The 25,570-nt window shown below is 45.8% G+C and overlaps 1 protein-coding gene across 1 annotated transcript in view; it reads right to left on the bottom strand.

Moving 5' to 3' along the window:
• The window catches only part of LOC110492421 (protein bicaudal D homolog 2), an 82,895-nt gene extending 58,062 nt beyond the window's left edge, over positions 1-24,833 (bottom strand). Inside the window, exon 1 of the mRNA XM_021566731.3 lies at positions 23,978-24,833. Coding sequence (XP_021422406.3) covers positions 23,978-24,217 — 240 coding nt within the window. The 5' untranslated portion in view covers positions 24,218-24,833. The remainder of the gene's footprint in view (positions 1-23,977) is intronic.
• Positions 24,834-25,570: the final 737 nt, after the last annotated feature.

Here is a 25,570-nt window from a genome sequence, read left to right as displayed (position 1 = left end):
AGAGAGAGAGAGAGAGAGAGAGAGAGAGAGAGAGAGAGAGAGAGAGAGAGAGATGAGGAAAGTATATTCCTCACATCACAACATGGTTAACGCTGTTCATTCCCTATAGTTCAAACCTCATCTCCTTCATCATGGAACACCTTCAGTAGGCTTTCATCATGTCACATGGAAAACATGTGATCTGGGCTATGTTACCGTGACAACTGGGCCTGTTCTACAGTACATACAATTCGACAGATAGAAATCAAGTAACATATTTTCCCTCCAACTCTCAGCAGATCCAGACATGAGTCACCTATCAGGAGATAAAACGATGATGATATGATTAACGACGAGCTTCTTCATTGTACGGACCTGTTTCAGAATGAGAGAATCATAATTTCCAAGAGTGAGAGAGAAGGAGAGAGAGGGAAGGGAGAGACAGGAAAAGGAGAGAGAGAGGGAAGGGAGAGAGAGAGGAGAGAAGGAGAGAGGTAAGGGAGAGACAGGAAAAGTAGAGAGGGAAGGGAGCGAGAGAGGAGAGAGGAGAGACAGGAAAAGTAGAGAGAGTGAAGGGAGAGAGAGAGAAAATAGAGAGAGAGAGAAAAGGAGAGAGGGGGAAGGGAGAGAGAGAAAACGAGATAAACGGAGGCAAAGACATTAGCTATTGTCTGGCAGAAAGCCCCATTGATTCTCTGCACTGAAAAGAGCCATTGGGCTATTATTCATGCACATGCGCGCACACACGCGCACACATATTTTACACACTTGCTATTGCGTATTTTCATTTGTCCTATTTGCCCTGCAGTGAGGTGTACTCCAGCACCTGGTGCTCCATGTCGGGGCTCGCTCTTCCTCCAGACAGTGTTCAGAGATCTCAGTACTGCTGGGGTTTCGAAACACACAGGGATGGGAAGGAAAACCATACCAAAGAGCCTATGGAGCAGTGTGTGAGAGGTTAGACACAACAGGCAAACGCACACTAAAGCATTGAAACGCACAGACAAATAGCAGAATTGGGTTTTATCTGGATAGGGATCAAAGTGTTTTTGTGTTTTCCTCTCCTCATCATGAGATTAAACTGACAGAAGATGAGGGGGCTGAGACATCTGAACTTCATCCCTTAAAACCTACTACTGCAGGCCCGGGAGTGTGCACACCTCCAGAGTAGTGCTGGGAATTGCCACGGACCTCAGGATACAATATTATCACGATAGTAAGGTGCGATTCTTATAGATACGATACTGCAATTGTATTGCGATTTGATGTTCCAAACATATTGCTCACGGAAAGAAAAGAGAGAGCCATGAGAGAAGTTTTGATCAGACAGGGAAATAGAAGTGCTGAAAACATGTTGGCTCACTATTTAAAAAGAAGATGAAGAACAAGCTATAGGATGAAAAATACAGGAGTATTGGCGCAGGTACAGCCAACTAGCACTACCTCCAGTAGAACATGTATATATATATTTTTTAAATGTTTTTATTTTTACAAATCGATACTTGGAGTCAAATATCAATATAACATTGCGATACGTAATACCCCCCCCCCCCACCATAATTTCTCTATAATAGAAGGGCTGGAGGGTCACGTTAGATGGAGAATGCCAGACACAGAGAGAGAGGCTGGAGGAATGAAACCCCCTCACTCACACACACTACACACACACTGCAGTGTCTCTGTACTAGAATCAGACTCAGGAGGCCCTTTACACGGCTGACAGAATACTTCTGCTCCGCTACAAAACAATATCAGTACAATCAATTAAGCCTACAGTGTATATCTATGTGTCTCCTCTCAACAAACGGAATAGACTACTGTGGCTCTCAAGCTATCCACTTAAGTCTGATTAGTGCTATAATCAGATGTCATTGGAGAGAATCACCTAGGCCTAATTTCTTATTCAATGAAAGTACTCCTAGTAGCTGTGTTAGCGATTCTGTCAGTGTGCTATCTTCATGTTTAACCCTTATATTGCCAGGATAGGAACCTGAGAACACATTCTATTTTACAGCAACAACGAAGGGAAGAGGAGAAAGGTTAAATGTGTCAATTGGAAGTTTAGTGAAACACCTGCAATGGAAGGACCTAGAACCTTGCACTGTTATTGGACTAGATGATAGAGAGAGAGAGAGACAGTGTCTGCATGTGTATCGGTCCGGGCCTCAGTGGGTCAGTATTACTGTGTTATTACAGGGTAAAAGCACTCATTATGGACTTTGCCGTGGCACTAACCAACAGAGCTCAGCATTAAAACACATTTTTATTTTTTTAATACATTATCTGTGGGTGGATCTTAGCAGTTCAGGCCTATTAACCCTGCCTGTCTACCCATTTACACTGCTCCAGCCAAATGTCACGCCCACTAACGTTTCTTCTCCACGATGAGTCTGGATTTAATCTCATTCCCGATGACTTCTCGAATGCAAACCCAATCAAAGATTTCTGATTGGTACCAGAAACTGATGGGCTGGGCCAGAACCTGAACACGTGTGCAAAGCAGCTTTTAGGAAATACTAATTGGCTTTGATACTCGGATTCATTACAGATGATCCAATTGCTGATGACATGTTTTGTACAACGGCCCTCACTTTAACATCAGCACAAACAACTTCTTGCCTTTATGGTAGTGTGGCCAGATGGAAGCCACTACTCAGTAAAAGGCACATAACAGCCCTCCTGCCAAACGGCAGGAAACCTGGCACCATCCCTACGGTGAAGCATGATGGTGGCAGCATCATGATGTGGGTATGTTTTTCAGCGACACAGACTGGGAGACGAGTCAGAATCAAGGGAAAGATGAACGGAGCAAAGTACAGAGAGATCCTTGATTTTAAAAATTGCTCCAGAGCACTCAGGACCTCAGAATGGGGCGTAGGTTCAACGACCCATAGCACACAGACAAGACAATGCAGGAGTGGCTTCGGGACAAGTCTCTGTATGTCCTTGAGTGGCCCAGCCTCTCTCCAACATCTCTGGAGAGACCTGAAAATAGCTGTGCAGGGACGCTCCCCATCCAACCTGACAGAGCTTGAGAGGATCTGCAGAGAAGAATGGGAGAAACTCCCAAACTCCCAATACAGGTGTGCCAAGCTTGTCGAGTCATACCCAAGAAGACTCAAGGCTGTAATCGCAGTCAAAGGTGCTTCTACAAAGTACTGAGTAAAGGGTCTGAATACTTATGTAAATGTGATATTTCAGTGAATCTTTTTATTCTAACAGTTTTTGCTTTGTCATTATGGAGTATTGTGTATAGATTGATGCACTGTACATGAGGTGAGGAGGTAGGGTAGGGTAGGGTCGTTTTCTGAGCGGGTTCGACCTGAATTGAGTTAGTGGTTTATTTACATAGAAAAAACACTGGAAGTTAAAAGTCTGTGTTATTTCTCCATACCAGAGAAAAAGTAGTTATTCTGCCAGGGTGCTGTTTCGCAATGCAAAGGAGGGAAGCCAAATAACTCCAAGCAATTTTCTGCTTATTTGCCTCCGGTCTCAACAGAAAATGTGTGTAACGGACGGGTTAAACTAGTAATAAACTAGTAATAAACTAGTAATAAACTAGTAATAAACTAGTAATAAACTAGTAATACATTCAGTCTACTGAATAGTAAGGGAGGGGCATGGTTTTTTCTGGTACTGGTTTTAATCCAGTCAATTGAATAGTAAGGAACCATCTGTATAATATATGAGAGGATATTTATATGTAGCAGTCTATAGAAAATAAGGCAAGGAGCTGTAGGGGTTAGGCAAGCCTGTCCTCTAGAGGTTATTTATGCAGTCTATTGTCTGGCTGCTAAATCTACAATTGACCATGAGGAAAGGAAACTCTCTCACGGGAGGGCACTGATTCTAAAGCTCCATACATCAGGCGCGCCTATCAGAGCCTGTCTCTGGTGTTGATATCATTACTCATATCCAGAGCCTGTCTCTGGTGTTGATATCATTACTCATATCAGAGCCTGTCTCTGGTGTTGATATCATTACTCATATCAGAGCCTGTCTCTGGTGTTGATATCATTACTCATATCCAGAGCCTGTCTCTGGTGTTGATATCATTACTCATATCAGAGCCTGTCTCTGGTGTTGATATCATTACTCATATCAGAGCCTGTCTCTGGTGTTGATATCATTACTCATATCAGAGCCTGTCTCTGGTGTTGATATCATTACTCATATCAGAGCCTGTCTCTGGTGTTGATATCATTACTCATATCAGAGCCTGTCTCTGGTGTTGATATCATTACTCATATCAGAGCCTGTCTCTGGTGTTGATATCATTACTCATATCAGAGCCTGTCTCTGGTGTTGATATCATTACTCATATCCAGAGCCTGTCTCTGGTGTTGATATCATTACTCATATCAGAGCCTGTCTCTGGTGTTGATATCATTACTCATATCAGAGCCTGTCTCTGGTGTTGATATCATTACTCATATCAGAGCCTGTCTCTGGTGTTGATATCATTACTCATATCAGAGCCTGTCTCTGGTGTTGATATCATTACTCATATCAGAGCCTGTCTCTGGTGTTGATATCATTACTCATATCAGAGCCTGTCTCTGGTGTTGATATCATTACTCATATCAGAGCCTGTCTCTGGTGTTGATATCATTACTCATATCCAGAGCCTGTCTCTGGTGTTGATATCATTACTCATATCAGAGCCTGTCTCTGGTGTTGATATCATTACTCATATCAGAGCCTGTCTCTGGTGTTGATATCATTACTCATATCAGAGCCTCTCTGGTGTTGATATCATTACTCATATCAGAGCCTGTCTCTGGTGTTGATATCATTACTCATATCCAGAGCCTGTCTCTGGTGTTGATATCATTACTCATATCAGAGCCTGTCTCTGGTGTTGATATCATTACTCATATCCAGAGCCTGTCTCTGGTGTTGATATCATTACTCATATTAGAGACAGTATCAGTGCAGCACAGGCTCATTCATGATTTAGTCTCTCTATGATTTGCAATACAAAGACAGCCCTATCTGGTGCCAGGCTGTGTGTCAGTTGGTCCCCTGCCACTAAACAGAGTGAGATATGTTTCTCTGACAGGCTGAACCCATATTCTGACATGATTTACAGTTCTACACCAATGAAGCGAATTAACTGTGTATAACCTCTCCATTCCCCTCAGACTCATTCTTCGTAATGTCACTGGGGACAGACTCAGGAAGGGGAGGGGAAGGGGGGGGGCTGAGCTGGTACTTAACAGATCGCATTTTAAAATCAATCCAGAGTTCATAAAGCCAGCTGTCATTTAATCTTCATTATCTTACATTAGATGAATACTGTATACGAGACCTCTCCATCATCACAGCCCCATATATCACTACTCAGACATGTCTAATCAATTAGGAGGTGAGGAAGGGAGTATGGTGAGGGTTAGGGAGGAAGGAAGGAAGGGAGGGGGGGGGGGGGTAAACAATATACCAGATTTGCCTCCTTCCTGTGCATCCCCACCTCCTAACTCATTTATTCACTCACCTAATGTATCCCTCATTCCAAATCCCTTCCTTCCCTCTCTCTGCCCCCTTACGGCCCAAAACCCTCACCCTCTATTCCACACTCATCCACCCCTCACCCTCCATTCCACACCCATCCACCCCTCATCCTCCATTCCACACCCATCCACCCCTCATCCTCTATTCCACACCCATAAACCCCTCATCATCTATTTCACACCCATAAACCCCTCATCATCTATTCCACACCCATCCACCCCTCACCCTCTATTCCACACCTCACCCTCTATTCCACACCCATCCACCCCTCACCCTCCATTCCACACTCATCCACCCCTCATCCTCTATTCCACACCCATAAACCCCTCATCATCTATTTCACACCCATAAACCCCTCACCCTCTATTCCACACCCATAAACCCCTCATCATCTATTTCACACCCATCCACCCCTCACCCTCTATTCCACACCTCACCCTCTATTCCACACCCATCCACCCCTCACCCTCCATTCCACACTCATCCACCCCTCATCCTCTATTCCACACCCATAAACCCCTCATCATCTATTCCACACCCATCAACCCCTCACCCTCTATTCCACACCCATAAACCCCTCATCATCTATTCCACACCCATCAACCCCTCATCCTCTATTCCACACCCATCAACCCCTCACCCTCTATTCCACACCCATAAACCCCTCATCATCTATTTCACACCCATAAACCCCTCATCATCCATTCCACACCCATCCACCCCTCATCCTCTATTCCACATCCATAAACCCCTCACCCTCTATTCCACACCCATCAACCCCTCATCCTCTATTCCACACCCATCAACCCCTCACCATCTATCCCACACCCATCCACCCCTCATCCTATATTCCACACCCATAAACCCCTCATCATCTTTTCCACACCCATCCACCCCTCATCCTCGATTCCACACCCATCAACCCCTCACCCTCTATTCCACACCCATCCACCCCTCATCCTCGATTCCACACCCATCAACCCCTCACCCTCTATTCCACACCCATCAACCCCTCACCCTCTATTCCACACCCACCAACCCCTCACCCTCGATTCCACACCCATCAACCCCTCAACCTCTATTCCACACCGATCAACCCCAATTCCTATCTGCTAACCCACCCACCCAACCAACCCAGTCTCTTGGCTAGCCCCCCCCCTCCCAACACAACACAACACAGACAGAGAATAATGACCCCTTTCCTACTAGCAGTAATTGGTCTCTGGGTGTGGGGGGCTAGTCACTCCTGCCCTCTCTCCCAGTGGGGTTAATTCTCAGGTCAGGTAGGTACAGCCCTGCCATATGAGACCCACTCAATCATACAGAGAGACACACAATGTCACATGCATTAACCATTCTGCATTACAATGACAATTTGCTGGGTTTCATATGCACACTATCCTTTAAGTGAGAAATTAGTCCAAGCGAAATGTATGGATGTTCACTTCCAAGAACTGCATTGACTTTCTGTCAAATGATGGATATCTCATCATCATTAGTCTACCTTAATATACTTTAACTCTAACATACACAATGCAGTAAAATACTTGGGAGAGAAATAGTGCAAATGCAGGCCACATATTCCTCCTAACACAGCCGAACAATGGTTAAGCACTTCCCTTTGAGTCGTGGCTCTTTAAACTCATTAGGAAGACTTCTGGTGTAACCGAGCAGGGTTTTGCTCTCCTCTATTCACACCTAAAAGAGAGCAGGCTGGTTCCCACAGGAAAGCCTGGCACTGGGCCTTGCCACCCCACCCCCTCTCCCACTCTCCATCTCTTAGTCCCAGTTCTCAAGGACCCCTGAGAGACTGGCACACATCCAATTACAATCTCCCCATACCTACCCTCCTTTCCAAAACACACACAATCCCCCTACCCCTTCCTAGGCCTACAAGTCCCTTGTGATCAGTCTTGATCCACCCCTCCTGCTTCACCCATTTTCTATCGCCATCCCTCCCTGCCTCCCCTCCTACATGTCTGACATACAATAGCACATACAGCAGTGTTCCAGTTACGTTTCCCTGACTATGGTCCACTTTCCTCCACACCCACCCAGACTCCACACCCACCCAGGCTCCACACCCACCTAGGCTCCACACCCACCCAGGCTCCACATCCACCCAGGCTCCACATCCACCCAGGCTCCACACCCACCTAGGCTCCACACCCACCTAGGCTCCACACCCACCCAGGCTCCACACCCACCCAGGCTCCACACCCACCCAGGCTCCACACCCACCCAGGCTTCACACCCACCCAGGCTCCACACCACCCAGGCTCCACACCCACCCAGGCTCCACACCCACCCAGGCTCCACACCCACCCTAGGCGGAGAAAGGAGGATACTGGGGGAGAAATGAGGATACTGGGGGAGAAATGAGGATACTGGGGGAGAAATGAGGATACTGGGGGAGAAAGGCGAAGAAAAAGGAGGATGCGGGGGAGAAAGGGGAATACTGGGGGAGAAATTGAAATATTGGGTGAGAAAAGAGGATACTGCGGGAGAAAGGAGGAATACTGGGGGAGAAAAGAAAGGGGATACTGGGGGAGAAAGGGGAATACTGGGGAAGAAAAGGGGATATTGGGGGATACTTGGAGAGAAAGGGGGAGAGAAATGGGGATACTGGGGGAGATATTCGGGAAGTGAGAAGGGACGCAAATTGACTGGCCTACTTGCACTGAGGGCCTGGTGGAAGACAGGGGAGAGGGATGGAGGGGGGGGGGGGGGGGGGGGGGGGGGGGGGGGGGGGGTTAACAGAAGGCCTGGGGCCATAGCCTGGAATGAGAAGGTGGCCCGGTGGAGCTGGGTCTGGTAGTGTGGTGGGACTCAGGAGGCAAACCATGGACACACCCAGATACACTATACACACAGTGCCCCCAAGCTCTTCAACATGGTCATTCAAACAGTGAGCCGCAGACTGCAGTGTAAGATGGATGGATGGATGCATAAATTAACGGAGGTATTTCATCACCGAGTCTGACACCTCATCACAATAATAGCTCTACTTTCCATGTCTAAGCCCCTCGAATTAAGATAGGGGTGGGGCTGGTCACACCTGTGTGTGTGTGTGTGTGTGTCAACTAATGCCATAAACATCATTATTCCTGTGCTCTGTATTATGCTAATAATACCCCCTCCCCCTGCCCCTCTTTTGTTTTTGGGCATGCTCCCGTACCCCAAGGGGACCTCTTATACACCATCAGGGACAATTCTCCCCCTATATGCCCTGAGGGTGTTCTCCTGTGGGAGAGGCTCAGGAGGGGAGGTGGATCCAATCTCCCATACAGCACTGAGCACGTGTGTAATGGCCAGGTCATTAGCACATTCACCCACATACTAGAGCGTGAGTATGTGTGTGTTAGATTAGAACACATTAGTAGATGCTGGTTAAGGACCACATCCCAGCATCAGCTCAGAGGGGTAGGTGTCCTCCGTTTCCTTGGCGATAGTCAGAACAGGAAACAGTGCATTTAAACACCCCACTGAGAGGAAACCAACACATTGCTTCCACAAACACCCATCTTCATTGCCTGACAACTCATACAGTATTGAATTCCCCTGCTCTGTCTATCACAATACATTCATCTTGGGGATGAAACGTTTGTGGGTGTGGCGTTTGGACGGAGCAATGTGAATGGGTAGCCAGGCTACCATCTTCAGTATTCAAAACATAAAGGGGGGTGGACAGGGATTATAATGAACTCTATGCCTCTGCTCTGTACCTCCTATTCTCTCAAAGATGTCCGGTCTGGTCCATAGAGCCATATTTCATCTGCTGCCGTGCTCCTATAATTAACCAGCTAGGGCTGTATTGAGGTAAACAGGATGCATGGCTGGACTGTAATTCAATAGAGGGAAGGAGCTGTGAGGAGCAACAGGGAGGTAGCTGAGGGAGAGCAAACGGAGGGAGTCAAGATGCCATGGGTTAGGAGTGAGGAGGCCAAGCAGGGTTTGAGACTTGACGCCTCCAGAGATGCCCTTGAAGTATGGCCTTATCTCTCTTCTCTTAACCTCTGAGGAGGGCCGGGGGCAAGAAAGATGTCTTGTTGTCGGGCTTGTGAAGCAGAGACATGACATTTGTTAAAGACTTTTTCCACATTTTGTTACATTACAGCCTTATTCTAAAATGGATTAAGTAGTTTTTTCCCTCATCAATCTACACACAATACCCCATAATGAGAAAGCTAAAATAGTTTTTTTATAAATGTTTGCACATTTATTACATATGAAAAACAGAAATATCACATTTACATAAGTATTCAGACCCTTTACTCAGCACTTTGTTGAAGCACCTTTGGCAGCGATTACAACGTCAAGTCTTCTTGGGTATGATGCTACAAGCTTGGAAAACCTGTATTTGGGGAATTTCTTCCATTGTTCTCTGCAGATCCTCTGAAGCGCTGTCAGGTTGGATGGAGAGCGTCGCTACACAGCTATTTTCAGGTCTCTCCAGAGATGTTCGATCGGTTTCAAGTCTGGGCTCTGGCTGAGCCACTCGTCCTGAAGCCACTCCTGCATTATCTTGGCTGTGTGCTTAGGGTCATTGTTCTGTTGGAAGGTGAACCTTCGCCCCAGTCTGAGGTCCTGAGCGCTCTGGAGCAGGTTTTCATCAAGGATCTCTCTGTACTTTTCTCCGTTCATCTTTCCCTTGAACCTGACTAGTCTCTCAGTCCCTGCCGCTGAAAAACATCCCCACAGCATGATGCTGCCACCACCATGCTTCACCGTAGGGATTGTGCCAGGTTTCCTCCAGACTTGACGCTTGACATTTAGGCCAACGAGTTCAATGTTTGGCCGAGCGGCCAGCTCTAGGAAGGGTCTTGGTGGTTCCAAACTTCTTCCATTTAAGGATGATGGAGGCCACTGTGTTCTTGGGGACCTTCAATGCTGCAGAAATCTTTTGGTACCCTTCCCCAGATTTGTGCCTTGACACAATCCTGTCTTGGAGCCCTACGGACAATTCATTCGACCTCATGGCTCGTTTTTTGCTCTGACGTGCACTGTCAACTGTGGGACCTTATATAGACAGGTCTGGGCCTACCAAATCATGTCAAATCAATTGAATTTACCACAGGTGGACTCCAATCAAGTTGTAGTAACATATCAAAGATGATCAATGGAAACAGGATGCAGCTGAGCTCAATTTCATGTATCATAGCAAAGGGTCTGAATAAGGTATTTCTGTTTTTTATTTTTAATACATTTACAAACATTCCTAAAAACCTGTTTTCACTTTGTCGTTATGGGTTATTGTGTTTAGATTGATGAGGATTCTTTTGTATTTAATCAATTTTAGAATAAGGCTGTAACGTAATGAAAAAGTCAAGGAGTCTGAATACTTTCTGAATGCACTGTAGGTCTTAAATCACAAAATGGGGAGAGGGAAGGTAGTGTTGCTCACAACAAGCAGAGAGGAGCAGGGTAGGGTGGTAAGGCTATCTGTTTCCCTGGATCCGTTAGGGGTGTGTGGGTGTAAACTAAACTACTGTATCTCAGGTCGCCTGGAGCGCTTGGCAAGGCAGAGAGCATTAACAGGGTTTGATGGCGATCCGATAATAGAGTCCACACACTTTCATAAAAGGAACTATGCAGGCGGGAGTCAAGTAAACACACACACACACACACACACATCTGATCCATTTATATAACATACAGTTTACTTGCAGAAACAGCATCACATAACCACCCTGACACTGACAGGCATTTACTCTTGACCAGGCAGAGAATAGAGAGCCTATCTCCAGAAACACTACATAACCAGGTGAGGGTCAGTGCAAGTACAAATAGTATGTATGGGTAAGTGAATCTAAGTGGCTAGCTGAACACCAGTGACAGTACCCAGTGTCTAGCTGAACACCAGTGACAGTACCCAGTGTCTAGCCGAACACCAGTGACAGTACCCAGTGTCTAGCTGAACACCAGTGACAGTACCCAGGGTCTAGCCAAACACCAGTGACAGTACCCAGTGTCTAGCCGAACACCAGTGACAGTACCCAGTGTCTAGCCGAACACCAGTGACAGTACCCAGGGTCTAGCCGAACACCAGTGACAGTACCCAGTGTCTAGCCGAACACCAGTGACAGTACCCAGTGTCTAGCCGAACACCAGTGACAGTACCCAGTGTCTAGCCGAACACCAGTGACAGTACCCAGTGTCTAGCTGAACACCAGTGACAGTACCCAGGGTCTAGCTGAACACCAGTGACAGTACCCAGTGTCTAGCTGAACACCAGTGACAGTACCCAGTGACTAGCTGAACACCAGTGACAGTACCCAGGGTCTAGCTGAACACCAGTGACAGTACCCAGTGTCTAGCTGAACACCAGTGACAGTACCCAGTGTCTAGCTGAACACCAGTGACAGTACCCAGTGTCTAGCTGAACACCAGTGATGGTACCCAGTGTCTAGCCGAACACCAGTGACAGTACCCAGTGTCTAGCTGAACACCAGTGACAGTACCCAGTGTCTAGCTGAACACCAGTGACAGTACCCAGTGTCTAGCTGAACACCAGTGACAGTACCCAGTGTCTAGCTGAACACCAGTGACAGTACCCAGGGTCTAGCTGAACACCAGTGACAGTACCCAGTGTCTAGCTGAACACCAGTGACAGTACCCAGTGTCTAGCTGAACACCAGTGACAGTACCCAGTGTCTAGCTGAACACCAGTGACAGTACCCAGGGTCTAGCTGAACACCAGTGACAGTACCCAGTGTCTAGCTGAACACCAGTGACAGTACCCAGGGTCTAGCTGAACACCAGTGACAGTACCCAGTGTCTAGCTGAACACCAGTGACAGTACCCAGTGTCTAGCTGAACACCAGTGACAGTACCCAGTGTCTAGCTGAACACCAGTGACAGTACCCAGTGTCTAGCTGAACACCAGTGACAGTACCCAGTGTCTAGCTGAACACCAGTGACAGTACCCAGTGTCTAGCTGAACACCAGTGACAGTACCCAGTGTCTAGCTGAACACCAGTGACAGTACCCAGTGTCTAGCTGAACACCAGTGACAGTACCCAGTGTCTAGCTGAACACCAGTGACAGTACCCAGTGTCTAGCCGAACACCAGTGACAGTACCCAGTGTCTAGCTGAACACCAGTGACAGTACCCAGTGTCTAGCCGAACACCAGTGAAAATCATGGGACTAACAAGCCTTTCACTCTCAGAATATGTGTAATAATAATCATCAGCACAGTCATTGATATAGGACATATTTGAGAGAGACAATTAAGAGACACAAGTTAGATAAAAAATGTGCTGAAGAGTACATTCTGTGGTGAAGACAAAACGTCTAGCCTAATCAGCTAGTTGAGGAACGGACAGAATGTGATGACGGAGAGATAAAAAACAACAGAAAGAGGGGGAGAAGTGGGGAAGGAGAAGCTCCCCTCCGTCAGTTCACAGCACCAACTCTGTAACATACACGCACACAGGCATGCACACATGGTCTCAGATGGCCCATTCAAACACATTGGATTCTTTGTGTTGAGGGATTTATGAAGGCGATGAGTGGAGGAGGCAGGAGAATGTCAGCCGTACACAGAGACCAGAGCTCTTCTGTTTAAACCCTAACATCGTGACAGAGGATCTCAGGCCCGCCATGATGACCTCACCCTCTACTTATAGCCTGATCTGGCCATAGTGCTCCACTAACAGGATTACACTAGTGGAAGAATGACCCTGCTGGGCCACTGTATTGCTACTCTCAATGCACTGTGACTGGATTCATAAATTCAGAGCTGCCTCGATCTAATGTCCAAAGAAACAATCACTATTCCACACACACACACACTTTGTCTCTTTATGCCCTTCTGAATTCCAGGGGTACTCCGGGTGATTGAGGAAAACCCCAAATTGCCGTTATCCTCAGTCTAATACTGCTAAATACAGCTAATATGGCCCGGTGCTGTAATCTGGGGTCCATACTGCACTAGAGAGGGCAGATTGGGGTCTGGGATTTAACCCGCTCTAGGTTGGCATCCTGGGGGCGGGGGGCATGGCCCCACCATAACAGAGAGGTGGCGGACTCAACAGGGCATGTGTTTAGAAACGGTGGCTGAAGTGAGTCAAAATCCCCATGAACATGAACTTCTACCACACCAAGTCTGATAAGACTGAGAAACACGGTCAATGAGAGTTGGCCAGTGAGAGGGATTTTGACGAGACACAGGTAAGCTGCTTGATATCAGATCGTGGCGAGAGAGCTTCCACTGCAGTCAGTAATGACACCATCCTGCGTACTATATACTTAACCAGGCAAGGAGGCAGTCAGTAATGACACCATCCTGCGTACTATATACTTAACTAGGCAAGGGGGCAGTCAGTAATGACACCATCCTGCGTACTATATACTTAACTAGGCAAGGGAGCAGTCAGTAATGACACCATCCTGCGTACTATATACTTAACTAGGCAAGGGAGCAGTCAGTAATGACACCATCCTGCGTACTATATACTTAACTAGGCAAGGGAGCAGTCAGTAATGACACCATCCTGCGTACTATATACTTAACTAGGCAAGGGAGCAGTCAGTAATGACACCATCCTGCGTACTATATACTTAACTAGGCAAGGGAGCAGTCAGTAATAACACCATCCTGCATACTATATACTTAACTAGGCAAGGGGGCAGTCAGTAATGATACCATCCTGCATACTATATACTTAACTAGGCAAGGGGGCAGTCAGTAATGACACCATCCTGCGTACTATATACTTAACTAGGCAAGGGAGCAGTCAGTAATAACACCATCCTGCATACTATATACTTAACTAGGCAAGGGAGCAGTCAGTAATAACACCATCCTGCATACTATATACTTAACTAGGCAAGGGGGCAGTCAGTAATGACACCATCCTGCGTACTATATACTTAACTAGGCAAGGGAGCAGTCAGTAATAACACCATCCTGCATACTATATACTTAACTAGGCAAGGGAGCAGTCAGTAATAACACCATCCTGCATACTATATACTTAACTAGGCAAGGGAGCAGTCAGTAATAACACCATCCTGCATACTATATACTTAACTAGGCAAGGGAGCAGTCAGTAATAACACCATCCTGCGTACTATATACTTAACTAGGCAAGGGAGCAGTCAGTAATAACACCATCCTGCATACTATATACTTAACTAGGCAAGGGAGCAGTCAGTCTCCACATGCTGTCCATCATATGTGTTGCACTACAGTAAAACCCAGAGAAGTTATATAACAGACAGTTCTACCCTGGAAATACCAGGCACCTGAAACATAATAGCAGGCACCTGAAATTCTAAACCTTTACTCTTGCTGATGTCATGGCTGCTGTCTCCCAAAGCAAACAGCAACAGTTCACCTGACTAACCCTCCCACCAGAGACGCACCTACACCAAACCTCATAACTGAAGAAGAAACAAACACAGCTCCTCCCCCTGCCACACCACCCAGCCACTACCCTGCTTCACAAACACTCAGCTCCTGACCTTAATCTGGCCTTAATGGCCATGTATTCTCATAATCTCCACCCGGCACAGCCTGAAGAGGACTGGCCACCCCTCAGAGCCTGGTTCCTCTCTAGGTTTCTTGTTAAATTCCTGTCTCTCTATGGAGTTTTTCCTAGCCACCGTGCTTCTACATCTGCATTGCTTGCTGTTTGGGATTTTAGGTTGGGTTTCTGTATAGCACTTGGTGACAACTGCTGATGTAAAAAGGGCTTTCTGAATACATTTGATTGATTGAATGAATGATTGAATGTTTCAATACTGCTTCACTCAGCTCCTGTTTCAATACAGCCATCCTGGCCCTGTGCTCTGCTTCACTCAGCTCCTGTTTCAGTAGAGCCACCCTGGCCCTGTGCTCTGCTTCACTCAGCTCCTGTTTCAGTAGAGCCATCCTGGCCCTGTGCTCTGCTTCACTCAGTTCCTGTTTCAATACAGCCACCCTGGCCCTGTGTTCTGCTTCACTCAGCTCCTGTTTCAGTAGAGCCACCCTGGCCCTGTGCTCTGCTTCACTCAGCTCCTGTTTCAGTAGAGCCACCCTGGCCCTGTGCTCTGCTTCACTCAGCTCCTGTTTCAGTAGAGCCACCCTGGCCCTGTGCTCTGCTTCACTCAGCTCCTGTTTCAGTAGAGCCACCCTGGCCCTGTGCTCTGCTTCACTCAGCTCCTGTTTCAGTAGAGCCACCAAACAACTCAGTGCTTCACTGTACAGTACCTCAGACTTAAACACCCAGCAACCAACATACATTTGATCTGCGATTAATACAGCCTGCTGGTCCTTTATCCATCACTGATGGTAGAAACAAAAGCCCTTTATTCATCCAGGCTAACAGCAGTCGAGTCTTTGTACAGTCCAAGGCACCATATATGGTAGCTCGGTCCAAGTGATTGTAGTTACACCAGATTCAGATTGTTGGCTTCACTTGACAAATCTAGAGTGGAACTCTTTTCTGAAGGTTGTGTTTTTGAGTCATTGCTGACATTGCTTTCTGCTCTACTGCCCACTGGACCCGCACATCCTCCATCTCTCTATCTGACTTCATTTCAGTTTGGCCTAATCTATAGGACACCAGAGAAGCACGACAGAGCACCAGGAAGGGGAGGGTCAGGCAGCAGCACCCAGACAGGCCCTCCCTTCCCTGGGCTGAGCGTGGAGTGTTGCTGGGCTCTGGCCTGGCTCCCAGACCTCCGTAAGCCCTGAGCACAGTGGCTGGGATTCATCCTCTTAGGCCCAGAAGGGAGGGGATTTGGGACTTTATTTAGTGCCGTTTAGAAAAGATTACCCCTTAATTGCGGAGTGGATGTCCGGCGCAGGGCCGCCACAGATGAAAGGACTTGTTAAAATACCCTCTACAATACGGGGAGAGGGCAGGAGGGACATAGTTTAGAGAAGAGTCCCCATCAAACACACACGGTTTGATGGCTCCAGGGAGGGAGGCCCTGTCCATCTCTGACCAACCCCACCATCAGGGCTCCATACTGGGGCAAACCCACCAGACAAACACTCCCTACTACCAGAGTCCAATCCAACTGTTGGACTACAATCAAACTTTCCGACATTTCTTCCCTTATAAGGCAGCAGATGGGACTGTGTTATCCTCCTCCTATCCTCCTTCCTCCTTCCTACACAGTGGAAGAGTTTAAAGTCACACCAAACATATTTGTTGAAGGACATATGTACGTTAGTGAATTTGCATTTAAAAGTGACCTGTCGTTTCAAATATGGCCACAATGGGACACCTCTCTCAATCTGTCTTTTGTTCTCCTCTGTGAGCATTTAACTCTCCCTTCGTCTGTGACACCCAAGACCTGTTAACCCCATCGGGCTCAGGCACACAAAGACCAGCGAGTCAAGGACAGAGCTGGCAGTTTTTATTAAACTGAACAGTGTCTTGGACTCCCACAGCTGTGAGTGAGTGAGTGAGTGAGTGAGTGAGTGAGTGAGTGAGTGAGTGAGTGAGTGAGTGAGTGAATGGCTGAATGACACCCCCCACAACGCCACAAGAACCCAGAGAACACTGGCCTTTGTTATGACAACTGTGTGTTGACTTACAGAGAGGTCTGGCATTGGAGAGAAACAGCCAGAAAGAGAAGGAAAAAGATAGCCTTCTCTTTCTATGGGCCATCTGGCTATATGTTCTATGGGTCTGCTGTCTGGTCCCCTAATAATTAGAGAATGCTGACATCTTTATGGCCACTTGGTCAACCTTGTAGCAACTCTAAAGCACCCAGAATGTCACATGTAACAGCAACAGTTGCTTGAGATAATGTCACATCATGCCTCAACTTCACCACAAGACAAATATGCCACAATCAGTGAAGTTTCCCCTGACCACTCATCCCTGTAAGAGTCATGATTAAGATTGGGGTTGAGGAACTCTCCATTTCAGTTTTGGGCTAATTGGGTAACATTTGCAAATTGTTTGTTGTCTGAGAGGGATATGCTGTAAATTAAGATGACTTGATGTATTTTGAAAGTAAGACATTGAAGATTATATTAAATAGTGCTTTGACGTCACACAACCAAGTCAAACACCTGCGAGTCCAAATGTGTACTTTACATTTTCAAACCATAAAACTCATGTCATATCCAATGTCAACGCTTATGATCACTATGTTTGATGTACAGCTACAAAATGACATGGCGTCATACCCTGGATTGGTCTGAACAGAATGAGCCTGTTTGTTCATTGTGCAGAAAATTTATCGAGGCACACGCACCTGAATGCACTCATTACTATTTTCTATGTGCACCAAAACGACGATCTGTTTCTCTGAATTGCCTTGTGAAAGTCTAACACTGTAAGATCGTATTTTATAACTTAGCTAATCATGTTGGCAACAGAAGAAGCTTTTAAATCTTTCCCACCTGACCCAGATTGCGATTTCTAATGGACCGTTCTTGGATTCCATAAACAACAACAATAATTGTGTCATGGCGGGGATGCAGGGTTGTGTTCCAAATTAAACAACTACAAGAGTGCTTGCTCTAGTTCCTCAACGGCACAGCTAGGAGCTCAAAAAAGTACCTTATAGTTGACTCTTCTTTACGTCATAAAAGTAAATTGAAATTGCTTAGGAGTTGTGCACACTTTGGAGGTTTGTGTCCACTTGGAGACACCAGCTAGTCCTCTCACTCAAAGCCTTGTAGTGTTTTTGTCCTATGTTGCACCTACCCCGCAGAATAGTCTTATCATGTTACTGAATATCTCCAGAGTATTTTCAGATTTCGATATCAAAAAATGAAATGTACAATGCACATAAAATCAATAGTGTAATGTGTGGATTCAGTCTTGTGTCCAGTGAACTGTTGTGTCCTCACCTTTGGTCTAATCATTTTCCCATAATATCCAAACTGTTCCCTTTCAATGGCTACCATTGTTGTGCATATGCTTTTCATATTTCTTAGAAACATTTCTATCCATATAGGCCAATTCCCACGAGCGTAAATGGTTCATGTAAGAGGTGAAAGTCCACAGTCTTCACATCACAGGGTGGTGAGTACCTTTATTACTTTATAGAACTAAAGGACGTACTAAACCTCCTCTTATAAACCTACACTTAGATACGATCTGATCATTGAAGATGAAGGAGATGACGGAAAGGAGACGAGGAGAGGAATCCACTTTAAACTATTGAGAAACACCCCAAAACACCTCACAGGGGCTGGGAGCCAAGTGACCCAAGATGTAGGTCTCACTGGACAACAGATGGACACTAATCCAGCGTAGCCGTAGCAGCTAGCTCAGACTGCCACCCACTTCCCCTCGCTATGGGCTATCAATGGGTAGCTAGCAACAGTCACCAAGCAGTAAGCACCCTCTACCCCTGTGAGGTGGGTGTAAGATTAGGGAGGGAACGTTAGCTTGCCACCAGTCCACTCACTCACAAACAAGAGTCAAAAGCAAAGCCAAACAGAGAGATCGCAACCTTACGTTACAGCTATGAGTCCTATGGAATATAAAGAGATTGAATGACAATATACCAGTAGTATGAATCTAAAGCCTGAGCAATATGGGAGCAGTAATTCAAGGCGACTAGCAATTAGGAGGGCAGTATGATTCCTTGAACACTTTCTACTAGACAACGTGAAAACAACATGTGGGGGAAAACATGTGAGTATTAAGTGGATGTACCTATAGAAAAACAGAAAATATCCTCAAAATATACTATATCAAATCCATCCATAGTTATAGCCTCATGGATGGTCTCTCATGTTCCATTATATGCCATTCTGCAGCAGCAGGTAGCTGCTGTAAAGCCATAGTCTGCAGAACAGCAGACTCAGTCACACTTATTCACAGGCACACTGCCTCCCAAGTGGTGTTGACTAGTGTGTGTGTCCTCTTCTTCAGGTCTGTCGTTGACTGCCCCCGGGGTTAGACCTACTGTATACCATTGCAGCTGGACTTTGCTCACTGCCAAAGATGACTTCTGACCTGCTTGTTCCACCCAGATTGGAACAAAAGAGTAAAAAAAAACAGTCATTTTAAACACGCAACAAATTTTAATTACATACACACAGGCTGAGTGTGTGTATCATCTGGACAGGGTTCAGTGTTGGACAGACAGTACGGTGTAAATCTTCCAGGTCTTTTATTCCGACCTGTCTAAGTCCTCAAAGAGGACCGCCAAAGAGAAAGGAAAACCAAACATGGTATTCAGCAGGGTAAATAGTAACCAGGTACAACCATCTCCAGAGACAATGGTCATTCAACATGACATTTACCTGACTAGACAGTAGTCCAACAGTCTTAAATACCCCTAGAGACAAAGGACAGCCAACATTCTGTTTGTAGAGGTCAACTAGACTGTTTGCAGTTGCTAAAGAAAACGAATAGCAGTAAACCAGAATTGCTCCTAATAGCACTGCCCTAACTCAACACACAGTGGCAGGCAAAATTAAATGAGTTATTTGAATTCAGACAACCCATTGTGACTGAAGACCTATAATGGCATGAGTGCACTGTACTTCAAGAGGCCATCTGAGCTAAGAGTTTGATATAACAGAACAACTCGTCTCTTCTGTAACAGATAATTATATTCAGGCATCCTGTATAACAGGAAATATGAAGACATTTTGAATGATTATTATATTTCCCACAGATATAGATAAGGTGTATTTTTAGACAGGCCTCTCTTGTCTCTGACCATGTTAACCAGGTACCCAGCTGCTATCCCACAGTGAACTAGAGGAAGTCAGAGTTGAAAGGGATCTGTTTTTCCCCCGTCCTCTTTCCTGATAACAGAGCTTCCTGCCTCCACACACCACCGCAGAGAGAGAGGAGGGCTGGGAGAGAAAGCGTAGGGCGGACGGGGGAGGGGGAAGATGGAAGAGGAGGAGGGGAATGTTTTTCCTTTTAGAGTCACATTTTACAATGAACCTTGACCAATGACCTACGGCCAACGTTTAACTCTAAAGGCACAATACCAGACAGCACAACAATCCCCGGATATCACTGCCCTCTGGTTATTATTGTGGTTAATGGCTACACAGATGGGATATTTCTTACATTAAACATTTTTACACTTATCCAGAGTGGCTTACAATTCATGGATTTATCTTAAGATAGCTAGGTGAGACAACAACAAATTGCAATTGTATCATGTCCAGTTTCCCTCAGCAAAGTATTTATCAGCAAAGTCAGTGCTAGTGGAAAAAGAGAAGTAAGGAGGGGGGCGTCGAGCTGGGCTCTTCAAAGAGGTAGGGTTTCAGACGTTTTCCAAAGATGGTAGAGACTCTGCTGTCCTGACTTTAGGGGGAAGCTTGTTCCATCAGGACTGAGAGGAGCTTTGACTGGGCTGAGTGGGAGCTGACCTCTCGTATGGGTGGGAGGGCCAAGAGACCGGAGGTGGTGGAACAGAGTGCTCGGATTGGGATGTAGGGTTTGAGTACAGCCTGAAGGTAAGGAGGTGCAGTTCCTCTTGCTGCTCCGTAGGTAAGCACCATGGTCTGGAAGATGATGCGAGCTTCGACTGGAAGACAGTGGAGTGGGCAGAGGAGCAGGGTGACATGGGAGAATTTAGGAAGGTTGAACATCCGGTGGGCTGCGGCTTTCTAGATAAGGTGCAGGGGTTTGATGGCACAAGCGGGGAGCCCAGCCAACAGAGAGTTGTGTTACTCTAGACGGGAGTTGACAAGTGCCTGGATCAGGATCTGCGCTGCTTCCTGTGAGGAAAGGTCGTAATCTACAGACGTTGTAGAGCATGAACCTGCAGGAGCGAGTCACTGCTTTGATGTTCGCAGAGAATGACAGGGTGTTGTCCAAGGTCACACCAAGGATCTTTGCACTCTGGGATTTCTAATACTAAAAAGTAGTGTTGGACAGAAGGCTAGTATCAGCCAGGACTTGACCATACATCTAACACTGGCAGTAATGAAACCATTGTTTCATCTATCAAGCGGAGAGGAAGAAACACATTTATCATGGCAATGATGTCATCTCCTCAGCTAGGCTACATCGAGGGTAGTCACTAAAATGGCAAAATATAAATTCGATTTCGACACCATTCGGATCCAGGCATGACTCAATGCAAATGGGGCGGCAGGTAGCCTAGTGGTTAGAGCGTTGGGCCAGTAACCGAAAGGTTGATCAAATCCCCGAGGTGACTAGGTAAAAATCTGTTGTTCTGCCCCTGAACAAGGCAGTTAACCCACTTTTCCTAGGACGCCATTGTAAATAAGAATTTGTTCTTAACTGACTTGACTACTTAAATAAAAGGTTAAAAAATATAGCAATATCTACAATAGGCCCACAAATGGCAGCCAGACAAACAATGAACTGATTTCCAAATAGACAACGTTTGACTGATCATCAAACCAGAAGTCAACGAGTCATTAACTTCATAAATCAGACAAAAATGCAATGATTCAGACTGCTTTTTGAAACAATTGTTGGCCTGGAAAATAATCAAAAAAGCAGAAGAAAAACAAAAGCACTCCATCTGTATCTAGGAGCAACCAGTTTATCCTATTCTCTCTCTTTTACTGCCATGGTTACCATTCTTGCTTGCTTCCAGTCTGTTTCCTCTATTCAGAGGTTCCATGTTGTTATTCTGAGATTCTGGCCAGGGGAATGCATGGGAACGCAGAAGAGAGGCTGCTGAGACAGCCCCAAGAAAACCTCTCTGAAACCCAGCCACTATGCACAGAGGAAGAAGGGGAGAGGGGGAAAGAAAGCGAGACATGCAATAGGGAAGGGAAGAAAAAGGGAGAGAAGACCGAGGAGAGGGGGGTTAGAGAGAAACAATGAGCTAATTTCCTTCAGATTTTACTGCGTCATATCTGTTCGGCCAAGGGTACCTCTCTCCCTCTGCCTCCCTCCTGCATCTCTCTTTCGGTCTCATTCCTCAACCCGCTCACATATTCACACACCCAAGGGAGCTGTGCACATGTTAAGCAAGACAAGGAGGAGTGAAGCATCATGGGGTACCCGGCCCACTGTGCACTAATGATTGGTCTATTCTAGTCATGTGGGAAGAAAGAGGGATGTAAAGATCTCAGAGTCGTCACTAGCTTCTATACCCACAAAGTCATAAACCCCAACCATTTCCAGAATTTATCTTCTTACAACTGTATTTCTAAACCTTAAAATAAGTATCAAAATGTATGTAATCATTACTGTAAGTCGTGATAAATTACTAAAACGTAAATCAAATGTAACCCTAACCTTAAACCAAAAATATCATGTTTGTAGCCAATTTGGACTTTGTGGCTGTGGAATCTGACTTTGTGGCTGTGCTAACTAGTGGAACCCCTCAGAAATGGGTTCCACATGGCAGGAAGCAACTCATCCAGGCCATGAAGTGACGCTCTGGGCAGAAATCTCCTCACTGCTAAAGAGGGCATCCCCTTTTTCTACCAAACTGCCCTGGGACACGTGAGCTGTTCAGCTGCTGCAGCAGTTCACTCTGACTCGCTTACTCCCTAACCCAGTTCTTACCCTGCTCTCTCTCTCTCCTAATCAAAATCACAAGGCTGCTGAAACCTCTGCCAGGAAAGGGAAGAGAGATCTAGGACTGGCATGTGAAATTTAAGTGGGAAAGAGGTTTTCACAGTTTGGAAACACAGGACAGTCCTTTATCCTGTCTCCCTGCCCTGACTAACAGTCAGCATTCCTCCCATTCCTGAATGGTCAGAACTCCTTTAGTTTCCTCCATTAATAAGTTACTCATCCTTCCTCTTTTTCAGGCGGGAACTTTCAAAATTCAAAAACCACATGCCCGCCCCTTTCAAACCGTACTGGAAATACCAGATCATTCAGGTCCTCTGGTTTGAGAGACCGCTTTAGTAAGAGTACTGTCTTAATGAGCATTTGAAAGCTTTCATGTGTGTGTAAATTAGAAATGAAACCATATCAATCAAAAGCAATGGAGTGAATGTCCACTTTTTAATTAGTTACACATGAATAATAATAATTTATTACATTTCTACAGCGCTTTTCATAAACTATCAAAACGCTTTAATAAGCAGGGTGTCAGTGGATAACCATTACTCAAATACATTTGTGATGATAGAACTTTCAGCATTGGTCAGATAACTCATCTTCACCTTCATCTTCATCAGAGTACTATTTCAGTGTTGCAATGTATTAGAGTTCACATTTCAAATCCCACAGAAAATGACTATACACAGCAAACACTGTATGGGCATGCAAATATTACTAAGCATGGAGCTAGAGAGAAGAGGCAGTACGGCAAGAATATCAATGCACCCACAGACGCCAGGGGAATCACTGATAGAGCATGAGGCAAGGTTACAAATACATCATCTCCTCACCCCCTTACAGTTGACCTTGTGGGGTGGGGAGCACTTGTCAGAATAGAATGTAAAAAACAATAATGGCATTTCAGGACATATCATAGGCTAGGCCTACAGCTGCCAATAATAAATAAGCACAGGGCCTATAGATTTTATGTTTGCATGAATGATATGTTATTTTATAGCACTGTACATTTAATGCAGTAAATGGACACCAGTAAAAGACTACTAGGTATATGCCTACCTCTTTGAGCATGTCCAGTTCCTGGCGCACGGTCTCGTATTCGATCTCCAGGTCGTCATACTGCTGTTTCAGCTGCTGCTTCTCCTCCAGCACCGCCAGCCCGTACTCTGCCGCCTGGATCTTCTCATGGGTAGTCTCACTCAGCTCCCGGGAAAGGCGCTCGATCTCGGCTCGTAGCCACTCCGGTCCGGCCTCTAGCACCCGCATCGCGTCGGAATAGCGCTGGTCCTCCACGGACATACTATGGACGATGGTGATCGATCAACCGCGGCCGATGCGCCAGCGACGTACAATGTGGGGACGGGACGGCTTGAAGCGGTTCCAACCTTGAAGGATCACAGAGAACCCTTTCGTTGGAATAGATTATTCGATTATTCTGTATTTGAACTGCATGATTGATACTCTTGTGTTTCTCGTTGCCGCTTTGGGAATTACGTTTTCGGTCAAGTAGCTTTAGTTTCTTTGCTTTCTTCCGGAAGGAGAGGCTTGTCCATTATCCCCTACAACTGCTCCATGATTGCTGTTCCTTTGCCCTTCGCCTCTCCCCGGCTGCTGAGCGATTGGGGAAGAAGCGGTCGGTCGCTGTCAGATCACTCAGCTGAGAGTACAAGATAAGAATGGTGGTTGATGGGAAATGTAGTACCACAGACAAATCACTCACGAGGGTAAACTTCCTGTGAAATTGGTGGCTTTTCACAAACAGGCTATAATGTGCTGGCCTTTGCTGTATAAACATAACTTTTCACCTCATAAATGTTTTATATGGAATAATGGGTAGATATTACATAGAAACAAAATGTTATTTTACCGTAATTGGTTCTCGAAAAACATTGTCCTTGTCAGCCAATTAGTTAGTAGTCGTGGGAATCTATTTAAGCAGAGATTTATGGAAAGATACAAGGAATATGGAATATGGAATATGACACTGTTATAAAAGCTATACCTAGTGGGATTAAATCTTCAGAATAATGCCTATTTTGGAACATCTAATCTAAGCAATATCCAGGTGAATGGCATAGGTTTACTAGATAAGAAATTCAACAATAGTTTAATAGGGGATATATTTTTTTTGTTGGATTTCAATCGTTTGATTTAAACTGACGCCATGCTTGGCTCACTCCACACAAATTTATGGTGACCAATAAAGTAAAGGAGATCTTCTTTAAGATTATCAATACATTCTACCCACCACACCGCTCGCATCGTGGGCGCAAACATTGCAACATAAATTTAGGAATCTATGTTATTCAATTATTGCACCCACACTGCTCGCATGCGTCAACGAGCGTCTTCGTTGCCAAGGGCTCAAATAAAAGTCATTCCTTTTTCTGACGCAGATCGCGCTGCAAGTCCTGCTTCTCCCAGGACTTGCCATCTCTTCATTGGTTATACCCACATGGGTGATTGGAAGACGAATTGTGTTGCCGGTTGTCGTAGTAATACTAAGAAAGTTTACATGCCAATCACCATATAAGTTCAAAGATGAAAAAAGGAGGAGAGATGACTAGAGAGATGACTAGAAATTATTCTGTTGACCGTTTTGTGTGTGGATTAATTGTCGGAGTAGAGGACCTTGTGCATTTCAGGTAAAAT

The sequence above is a fragment of the Oncorhynchus mykiss genome, chromosome 16, assembly GCF_057628025.1.
Source record: "Oncorhynchus mykiss isolate SJ-2025 chromosome 16, ASM5762802v1, whole genome shotgun sequence".
Lineage (NCBI taxonomy): Eukaryota > Metazoa > Chordata > Actinopteri > Salmoniformes > Salmonidae > Oncorhynchus > Oncorhynchus mykiss.
The sequence above is the reverse complement of the archived record's forward strand: the minus strand, read 5'-3'. Positions and strand labels throughout refer to the sequence as shown.